At 51.1% G+C, this 10,022-nt stretch overlaps 1 protein-coding gene across 1 annotated transcript in view; it reads left to right on the top strand.

Moving 5' to 3' along the window:
• Positions 1 to 961: 961 nt before the first annotated feature.
• The window catches only part of KLHDC4 (kelch domain containing 4), a 31,815-nt gene continuing 22,754 nt past the window's right edge, over positions 962 to 10,022 (top strand). The window contains exons 1-4 of the mRNA XM_052656001.1: positions 962 to 1,123; positions 4,676 to 4,767; positions 7,215 to 7,293; positions 7,870 to 7,968. Coding sequence (XP_052511961.1) covers positions 1,025 to 1,123; positions 4,676 to 4,767; positions 7,215 to 7,293; positions 7,870 to 7,968 — 369 coding nt within the window. The 5' untranslated portion in view covers positions 962 to 1,024. The remainder of the gene's footprint in view (positions 1,124 to 4,675; positions 4,768 to 7,214; positions 7,294 to 7,869; positions 7,969 to 10,022) is intronic.

Here is a 10,022-nt window from a genome sequence, read left to right as displayed (position 1 = left end):
AACTGTGCATGCGTGCATGCAGTTATTTTTAATCCCTTGTAGTTTCTTTGCATTTTGTTTATGGAAGAGGCATTTGTCCAGGTGCGAGCACTGAGGAAAGGGTTCCAGGTCCCAGCTGGTCTTAATTTCTTTAAGGTTGAGTCTTGTGGTTCACTCACAAAGCAGGAAAGATTATTTCCTTGTTTATGCTTTCCCTTTGCTGCGGGTTTACTTGTCCTTATCCTTAATTTGTTCTATTTCCTGATTCAGAGCATGAAATTATGCCTTCTAAGCAATGAGAGGCATTTTCACTCTGCTTTGTCCAAACCTTAGCAGTCCACGTACTATACGTGTTTTTTTCGCATTTATTACGTTTAGTCAAAAGCTAGCGGGCAGTTTTGGTTTTCCAGACTTGGAAACTGACTGCTGTTGGAGAGGGGTCATTAGCCCTGCGCCATGATGGAGAAAACAAGTCCCCTCACACAGTACACTTGAGGGCAGTCACCTAGAAGGCGGATGGGCAGGACTGTTTTTCTTGCTGAGCACAGTATCCTCAGCCCCTAACAGTATCTAGGCGCGTTTTACACCTTCGCTCGGGGCCTGCGAATCCTTTAAGTGCATGACCGTCTCTCCGGGACAGGAAGCCACAACAACCATTTAATTTGCACAAGGGTTCGTGCTACCAAGTAAGCCAACTAAGTCACTGTGCACGGGGCTCAGCATTGTTGAACAAACACGGCGGAGCGACAGGCGCCGCGTACCTGGTACAGCTGAAGGGGGAAGGGAAAGGAGCGCGGCCTCGCTGCTTCTAGGCGGACACCACCCCGAGCCGGAGGTCCCCAGGCCGGTTTGTATAGGCGGACCATGAAGGACGACGGAAGCAGCCATCCCCAGGCGCAGGCCCCACCACCCGCCCAGAAAGGCGCGCGAGGCGAACCGGAAGTGACGCGCTCTCTGCGCGCCCCATACGTATTTCCTGCGCGCCGCGAGCCGCGCGCCGCTAGAATCCCACAGGCGGTTCAGAAGCCTCCCTGGACCCGGCGCGATGGGCAAAAAGGGCAAGAAAGAGAAGAAGGGCCGCGGGGCGGAGAAGACGGCCGCTAAGATGGAGAAGAAAGTGTCCAAGCGCTCGCGGAAGGAGGAGGTGAGCGGGCAAGCTTCTTTCGTCCGGGGTCGCGGGCGTATCCGGGCCCCCACTGTGAGGGGTGCTGGCAGCGGCCGGGCTGAGCCGGAGCACCTCTGCAAGCCTCAGTCCTCGGCTTTAAACGGGGCACGTGACCCTCAGGGCAGCCCTGAGCAGTGAGCATCGGTGGAGTGAGTGGGACTGTGGGTAATTCCATAACGGTTGATGGCGACCAGGGGTCTTTCTCTGTGTCTGTCCCTGTCTCCTTCTGTCTCTCCCTTCCTCTCGCTCCCTCCCTCTTTCTTCTCTTACCCTCTTTGTCTTTCCACATCTTTAGCAGGGTTTGCAGATGGGTCAGTGCTAAACTTAGAGGCGAGCGCTCTGTTCCTAATTCACTGTTGCTCAGGGACTCCCTCGGAGAAGGCAATGGCACCCCACTCCAGTACTCCTGCCTGGAAAATCCCATGGACGGAGGAGCCTGGAAGGCTGCAGTCCATGGGGTCGCTGAGGGTCGGACATGACTGAGCGACTTCACTTTCGCTTTTCACTTTCATGCATTGGAAAAGAAAATGGCAACCCACTCCAGTGTTCTTGCCTGGAGAATCCCAGGGACAGGGGATCCTGGTGGGCTGCCGAATATGGGGTCGGACACGACTGAAGTGACTTAGCAGCAGCAGCAGCAGCAGGAGCAGGGACTCCCTAACCCCGGACAGTTTATAATGGTTAACGAGTGTTTGCTGTCTCCAGGCTTTGTGCTCTCTGGGCTTTCTCACAGCCAGTTGAGTTAGGTAGCTTTGGCATCTCCACCTGACAGTCAGGAAATCAGAAGCTAACAGGTTACGCAGGTCAGCTGTGAGGTGGCTGGGAGCTGAAATTTGACCAGACATCTCACATCCAGAGCTCTTGACCACATACCCTTGTCCCTTTTCTTCCTAAGGCATTCGTGTGTCCATTTCGTCATCTATCAAATAATGAGGTTGGGCTCTTTTCTCTTCTCCATCTCCCGTCATTTTTAAGCTAGGGTGGGGGCAGGTGGCTAAGCCAGTGGTCTTTAGGGACAACTTAAGAGTTCTGCTCTGCACAGAACTCATGTCTCAGATACCTGGTGACATCTGCACACAGGCGGCAGTCACACAGATTGATTCCTTCCCTTCTTCATGGTCCTGCTGAAGCCCCATTTCTTCACCCTGCCTGGGCACCCTGCATCTCCTGGGCTCTGCCTCCTCAGCAGCTCACTCCCCAAAGCCTTGCAGGGAAGGTTTTTAAAGACAGGGTGAGGGAAGGGGCTGTCACAGCATCAGCTCGTGGACATTCTTCTGGTTGGTTGATGGTGAAGTAGTTGGAAATCAACGTCCTTAACCTTCTGATTCCAGCTGGTCTGGAGTCTCCATCCTTGTGGGCAGCATGCGGTTAACTTCTTCCACCTGGTAGGGGTTTCAGTATCTGCAAAACAGCTCAACGGACATAGCTCAGAATATTATCTGTAGGCCTTGGAGAGGAACTAAAAGTCCTGACTTTAAGGCTAAGTTACTTTTATTTTGTCTTGCTTGACTCTTTTCTGCAATTTCCCACTCTTCTGATTAAATTTATTCTTTGGAACTCGAGAAGGCCTGGGACGCTAAAGTTTTTACAGACAAGAGGTAGGCGGGGGACATGGCGGGGGTGTGCGCTGGGGTGGGATGGGGTGGTTCTGTCCCAGGAAGACCCCAAAGACCCCAAAGTCTTGGTTAGAAGACGGCAGGGCCTGTGCTTCTAACGAAGGGGGCGACCAGGCCTGCTCCCAACCAGAGACATCAGGGTCGCTCCTGCTCTCGAGTGACAGGGTGTTCAGTGCTTCCTGCTGATCTCGCCCGGTGTGCATCAGTGCCATGACTGATACTCGCCCCATGACTGACACAGCAGCTCTCCCTCCAGGCCTGCTTGTTGCAACCACGCCTCCCTCCCACCTTGATCCCGTCTTCCCTTCCGCCTTAAGGAAGGTAATGACACTGGACTGGAACCTGAGTTCATCAAGGTTCCAGTAGTCCCTCGTTTACCTGTCCCTTCCTGGAAAGAGCCAGTGGTTCAGTAACTTGTCTTTAGTACCTAAAGGAGTGTCTTTTGCACTTGGGACTTGGAGTCAGCAGGTCAGCTGTTACACAGAAGTAATAGGATGACAGGTGTTTCTGTGGACTCTTGTGAGGGTGCAAATTAGTAGAGTCAGTTGGGTCTTAAATTATCAGTACATTCAAGAATGGCAGATAAAACATAGCAGTTGCACACATAAAGATTTAGCTTGGAAAAATTACCCCCAGCTCTGCAAAGACAGGTCCTCCAGCAGCCATGGTAGTAGTGCTTATAAAGTTTTGGAGTTGAGTCAGATGTTCAGCAGCAGCGGAATGGGTGGAGAAGCCGTGTGGCGCTGCCACCGTGACAGCAAACAGACTTGGGACATCAGGCTGCTCTTTCAGCAGGGTAAAGCAAAGAACCAAGTCGCAAGGGAATATTCAGTGTGATGACATTTACATGGAATTGGAAAACTTGAGACAGTAATGTACAGAGCTTAGGGATACATTAATGGGTAGTGAAAGTATCTAGAGAGATGCCTGAGAGTCAGGAGCCCCCAGTTCCAGACAGCGGCTGCTTCTGGGAGGTGAAGGGGGTACTGTGGGGGAGGGGGGTTGCCGGTGGCTGTTCAAGCCCAGGGCAAGTGATGTTCGGCTGAAAGAAGCCAAGAGGGAGCCTGGGCATCTGGTGAGTGAGGAGGTGGGGTGAGACATGAGGTGGGCGAAGGAGGAAGAATGGCCTGGAAGTATAGGTAGGTGCAGGAAGGATGCCTCACCGACTTTGAGGCCCTGCAGAGTGTGGAAGCTGAGGGAGAGCTGGTGTGAGGTGAAATGGGGAGGAACGATGGGGGACAGATGCCAGGTGTCAGCATGAGCCAGGGGCTAGGATGAGCATTGATGGGCAGGTGGGAGACTTTCCCATGACAGGCGGGTCAGCATCCCTGTGGGCTGGGGGACACTAGTGTAAATGCAGGGACTGGGGGTGGGAAGTCTGAGTTCCAGCACTGCCCAGGCGTGCACAGAAATAGGCACCTTAACCTCTAAGTCTGTAGTTGTAACAGTGGAGATGTTCTTACACAGGTTGGTTGCAGCTGGTAGTTGATGAGCCCCCCGCAGTGTGCAGGCACATGTCAGTAAGCAGACTGACATGTCTGGGTCACTTGGAACTTACATTTTGTTATGTTGGTAGAAGATGGAAACTAAATAAATGAACTTAGAAATGTCAGACCCTGCTCTGTGGACAACAGAGCAGGCTGGTGTGGTGGCCCGGGCCTCGGTTTCAGCGGTGATTGAAGGTGTTGGTGTGAAATTGGGTGGGCTTGTCTGAGAAGCAGGCCTTTGGTGGGTGTGGGGAGTGAGGGTTTGGACTGAGATGGCACGTGCCGTGTGCCGGAAGCTCAGGTGCTGAGTGTTTGTGCCTGTGTCAGGTTCTGTGGCTTTTAAGTGGAAGGAACAAGGCCTAATCCGGTCAGGTCAGGGAGAGCGGACCCAGGCGTTTGGCCATGTGTAACTGCTTGTCTGTCTGCAGGAGGACCTGGAAGCCCTCATAGCCCACTTCCAGACTCTCGATGCCAGAAAGACTCAGGTCGTGGAAACACCCTGCTCGCCGCCTTCCCCACGGTAAGCAAGCTACAGGGTAGCTTCTGATAGTTTTCTGGTAGAAACTGGAAAGCTGCTTGAAACAGGCACCATGTTTTCATAAGTAAGTGGGCACTTGGGCATTTCCATCATTAGAAGCTACTAGGTGAGCTCCTACAAGACAAGACGCTTTTTTCACCTCTGCCTCTGATGAGTGGGAGGGAGGCAGTCCAGCTCTGTTGTCACATTGAAACACGGAGAAGAGGCCCGCCCGCCCTGCTGCTCATCAGGGAGGTTATGTGGGTTTGAAACTCCACCTGGTGACAGTCTGTGTTTGAGGGTTTTTTTTTAAACAATGTTTTATTAGTTTCTGCCACACAGCAAAGTGCCTCAGTTGTACATACATACATTTATGTTGTTGTTTAGTTGCTAAGTCATGTCCAACCCTTTGTGACCCCAGGGACTGTAGCCTGCCAGGCTCCTCTGTTCATGGGATTTCCCAGGCCAGAGCAAGAGTACTAGAGTGGGTTGCCGTTTCCTTCTCCATGTGTCTGAAGTTTTTAAAGGCTCCTCAGACGTACAGAAGTTAAAAAATCACGATGCTTTTCACTGTGCTCATTCATAGCGCTTCTGTGTTCTCATTTGGAAAGCATGACCATCAAACATAAAACTGTAAGCCATTTCAGGTGGGTTTGTAGTTTATGTGAGGAGCTCCAGTGTCTTTTGTAGGATTTCAGACCCAGTGGAAGGAGGAGGAAGGAGCAGGCTGTGGTCTTTCCCTGGCTCCTGATCCCTTCGTTCTTGCCTCCTCAGCTCTTGAATGCCCGCAGTCCTCTGGTTGGATGCAGGACCCAGGGCTCTGTCATTCTCATCCCTGCTCCGGGCAGAGCATGGCCAGGACACAGAGCACCTCGAGCTAGGAGCCTGGGAGGCCAAGTGACCCTGGCGAGGAGATGCATGCCCTTCAGAGATGGGGAAATGCCTAACCTCCCGAGCATCCAGGGCTGCCTTGTTAAGCTGAGAAATGATTTGCTTTATTTCCTTCAGGCCTGAGTGGAGGCCTTTGCCCAGCACATCAGGGAGGTGGTGGAGTGTCCCCTCTGCCTCAGTGGGGTGCAGGGCACGGCCTGAACCCCGTGACCTTGCCCTGCATGTGGTCTTTACCTTTCAGGGTCAGGAGCAGTGTGCTCACTCCTGAGCGGACACCAGGGGCTTTCCCTAGGCTCCCAGAGGTTCCTCCTGTCCTTCAGTTCATAAATTCCCCTGGGAGTCACGCTTTATTTTCATTTTATTTGTCATGTTATCTTTGGGTCAAGCCTAAGGGTCACATGTGGTAGGTGGACATGTTCATCTGAATTGTTGAAGCAGATAAATCCATGAGATCGTGAAGGCTTTACCTGTGCAGAACCCCTGAGAGAGCTCACTTTGAATGTGGGTTGATTTGGTTGGATTTTTTTTGGATGACATTTGCCTTAAAGTATGTTGCCCTAAAAGTCAGGTGTAATGTTCCAGTATAATTTGAAACCTTGGCAGTGCCCTAGGTCACCAGGTCACTGGGCAGCCTCCTGAAGGAAAAGGACAGGTGTTAGAGCTGAGATCTGCTGGGACACAGACCTTTCAGGGGTCACCTCAGTACCGTCTCACTTCCTACCACTCCCTCGAATTACAGGAAAAATCCATGAAAATCACCAAGTTTAAGTGTGTATATCCCGACGTCTTTGCTCAGAGATAATTTAATGGGAGTGTGAGGGTGAGGTGCTCGGTTGTATTGGAGACCAGGGTGCACTATTGTGACTTGAGGGTTTGACTACAGAGTTTCTCAGCCTATAGAATGTCTCTGTGTATAATAAATCCCCAGTTAACAACAACAACAAAAAAACAGTTTTCCCTTTCCCTTTGAGAAGCATCATTTGGCATTGATATGGTAGAGGACACCTCGGGAACACTGCCTCAGAGGCTTATGCACAGAGAATGTTTTCCCTCCCTGTGGCCATACCCTTCAGTGCTTCCTGCTGAGATGTCAGGGTGCACTTAAAATTCCTGCAGAGCTGTTACTCGTCCTCACGTGTGAAATTAAGCAGAAAGGTGTTTGTGTTTTCCACATGGAAGCAGTCTGGGATGTATACTGAAACGCTTGAACAGTGGACCCCTGAAGACAGTTCGATTGTGATGTAGGAGGACGGCTCTGGGAAGAGTGACACAGGAGTAGGCCCGCCGACCCCACCCCTCCTGATGATTTGTAGCCAGATGCTGTGTGAGAGGCCCTGGCCCCTCCTGGGAGGCTAGCCTGGGTGTCAGTGTCCTGAGGGTGAGGCTGCCATTAAGGGCGGTGGCTCAGCGTCCGTCCTCGGCCCGGGCTCCTCTTTCCCAGAAGTTCAGGACAGGCTGGTCCCCGGCGGTGCAGCCTGTGGAGGGAGGGAGATAGGCCCTCAGTTTGGGCGTCACGTGGTTTGATTATTGTGTTGAGCTGCTGCTTGTGTCTCTTGCAGGTTAAATGCCTCCTTCTCTACTCATCCTGACAAAGATGAATTAATCCTTTTCGGAGGTGAATATTTCAATGGCCAAAAAGTAAAGTATATATTTTATTCTTTCCCTTCAAATTTTCATGAGTCTCATTTAGAGGAAAATTCCTTTTAGGCAGTGATGTCAAATACCCATTGGTCCTTTAACTCCCCCTCATGTGTCCTACCTCCACACGGCAGGACAGGCCTGGGGTGTGGTCCTTGACAAGCCACCAGGGTCCTTGCGGGCCCTTGAGGGTCACGGCTCTCCCTGCCTGCATGAGGTGGGCCACGCCCTGCTGTCCTTCCTCACGATAAGTTTCCAGAGGTGTTTGAATAGGCAAAGTGCTGATACATGGTAGAGCAATTGATAACATCATAAAAACTATAAGTTTTATTTTTGAGCAGACAAGATAGCCCTGTGTTTCAGAGCTACAGATGAAATAGTTCCAGAGTCCTGAGTTCAGCTTCCCTGCGGGGCGGTCCAGAGGTGGTCTTTGTCTTTGTGTCACCATCCTGGAGGGTCCAGGGACTGGCCTTAGGAAGCACACTGCCCGGGGAGAGCTAGCGATTGAGCTCTACCTTCTGCTTGCCTTTGCTTGTGTGGAAGCATTGTTCGCGATGTTCCTCTTCCTTCCTGCAGACTTTTCTATATAACGAACTCTATGTCTACAACATCAGGAAGGACAGCTGGACCAAAGTGGAGATTCCCAACCCACCTCCGAGGCGCTGTGCTCACCAGGTACGTGTCTGTGTGATCGTCGGCCTCCTCTCTTCTCACGCTGGGGTCCTGATGCAGGATTCCATGATGGACTTTCGAGCTGGCGACCTCCTCACTCTGCTGTCTCCGCCTGGAACGTGTTTTTCCTATTTTTCGGCTGTGCTGGGTCTTCGTTACTGCGTGTGCTTTTCTCTAGTTGAGAAGAGCAAGGGCTGCTCTCTAGTTGCGGTGCGTTGTTGTTGCGGCGGCCTTTCTCATCACAGAGCAGAGTCCCTAGGGCATGCGGGCTCATTAGTTGTGGCGCACAGCCTCAGTTGCTCCGCGTCACGTGAAGTCTTCCCGGACCAGGAATAGAACCCATGTTCCTTGCATTGGCAGGCGGACTCCCACCCACTGGACCACCAGAGGAGTCCTCTCGTTCATTCTTATAACTATTTGAAACAGTGTTGGGGCTCAAAAGGTAGTTTGAAAGAGTGAAACCTCTCCAGTGTCAGCCTCCCAGGCCATGACTGAAACATTCCTCCACACTGTGGTTCTTCTGATTCAGTGCTCAGAGGTAGCCTCCTGATTTGAAATTGGGTCCGCAAGGGGGACCTGCCTGTCTGAACTGCATCGACATCTCATGCACAGCAAGGCTTGCAGCCATTTGGACTGGTTCATATTTTGGAAGAGAAGCGTGCACTGCTTTTTGATTTAGAACCTAGATCTTAGTAAGCCTGGGTTTTAATTAGTAAATGGCTCTTGATAAGTTCGAGTCCATTCGCCTGAGCCTACTCCAGCTCTGAGAACGTGTTCACCCAGGCCTCCAGGCTAAGCACCGAGTCCTGTCCTGGTCCAGCAAGGAGTACTCTTAAGTGCCCCCGCCCGATGCCCAGCCAGTTCCCAGGCCCCAGGCATGCAGGCTGAGGGGCTTCTTTGGTGTTGTTTTCTTATCTGTTTCAATTAGTTATTAACTGTCCTTGAAGAACGTATCATAAGAGTCTTTGAGATTTTATTTCAGTCATTTGGGCAGGCTCTGATTCATATGCATATCTTGTGAGTACTTTTTGAGTCTGGGACTTAATATTATCCCTGTAGGTAAGGTTGGCTTGCTATTTACTCTGTGAATTTTCCAACAAATCAGGGCTATGGGAAACAGAAAATTGGGGGTGAAGTCTTCTGCCTAGAGGTCATTACAGTTAAAATTCCACTGCATTATATTTTGAGATGTAAAAATTTCCTCATTTTGGACTAGTTTAATGAATGTGATAACAGAAGCCACGTTCTTTATCTTCTCTTTAATCAATCAGGGGCAGAAGGAGTAGAAAGAGAAAGCTTATATGTGCACCCATCATTCTGTCATTTCTCTGAGATCTTAGATTTTTGGGGGGGTGAAGTTTATTTTAGCATGTAATTTGAAAATTTAATGCCATTTTCTAAAATTAATACAGCTGGTGAGAGAAAGGAAAGGGCCACAAGGCCCCTGAAGGTGTGCCCAGCAGCCTCATGGACCTCACTGGTCAGGTCTTGCCTGGTGCTCCCCTCCTGGGACCCTCCCTGGGTAGAATATTCAGATGCTCCTGTTGGGGTGGACTGAGCAGGACTGTTGAGAGTTGAAGGGTGGGGGAGGAGGGGTTTGGGCGCAGCTGAAGTTCTCCTCTTCTTATTCATCTGATGGTTTGTTTTTCCCGAAGCAATAACTCACTTGAAACAAAATGCGTTCTTGCAAACAGTAGAACAAACAGTTCCCTATGGTTTTAAAAAAGTCACCTCTGTTCTCGTCAGCCTTTGTGTGTGCGTGAGCAGTTAAGTAGTCAGTGTTTACAGAATGCCTACTCCTGGGTGATTGGCATTGTGCCCACAGTGCCCAGGGGAGCTGCAGAAGGCATTTCCTTGCAGCTCAGTCACAGCTCTGTCTCGTTCCACCTGAGCAGCAGGGGAGGCTTGTTCACTGGGAACTGAGCATCTTTCACACGAGAGGTGCGCTTCCAGGACTGAGACGCACCAACGAGAAGGGCCCGTTTGCCACTTCTTCTTATGTCCCCTGGGCTCTGCTTTCTTTGGTCCTGGTGGCCTGGCAGGTTGTTAGGACTCGG

This window comes from Budorcas taxicolor, chromosome 18 (assembly GCF_023091745.1).
Source record: "Budorcas taxicolor isolate Tak-1 chromosome 18, Takin1.1, whole genome shotgun sequence".
Lineage (NCBI taxonomy): Eukaryota > Metazoa > Chordata > Mammalia > Artiodactyla > Bovidae > Budorcas > Budorcas taxicolor.
The sequence above is the reverse complement of the archived record's forward strand: the minus strand, read 5'-3'. Positions and strand labels throughout refer to the sequence as shown.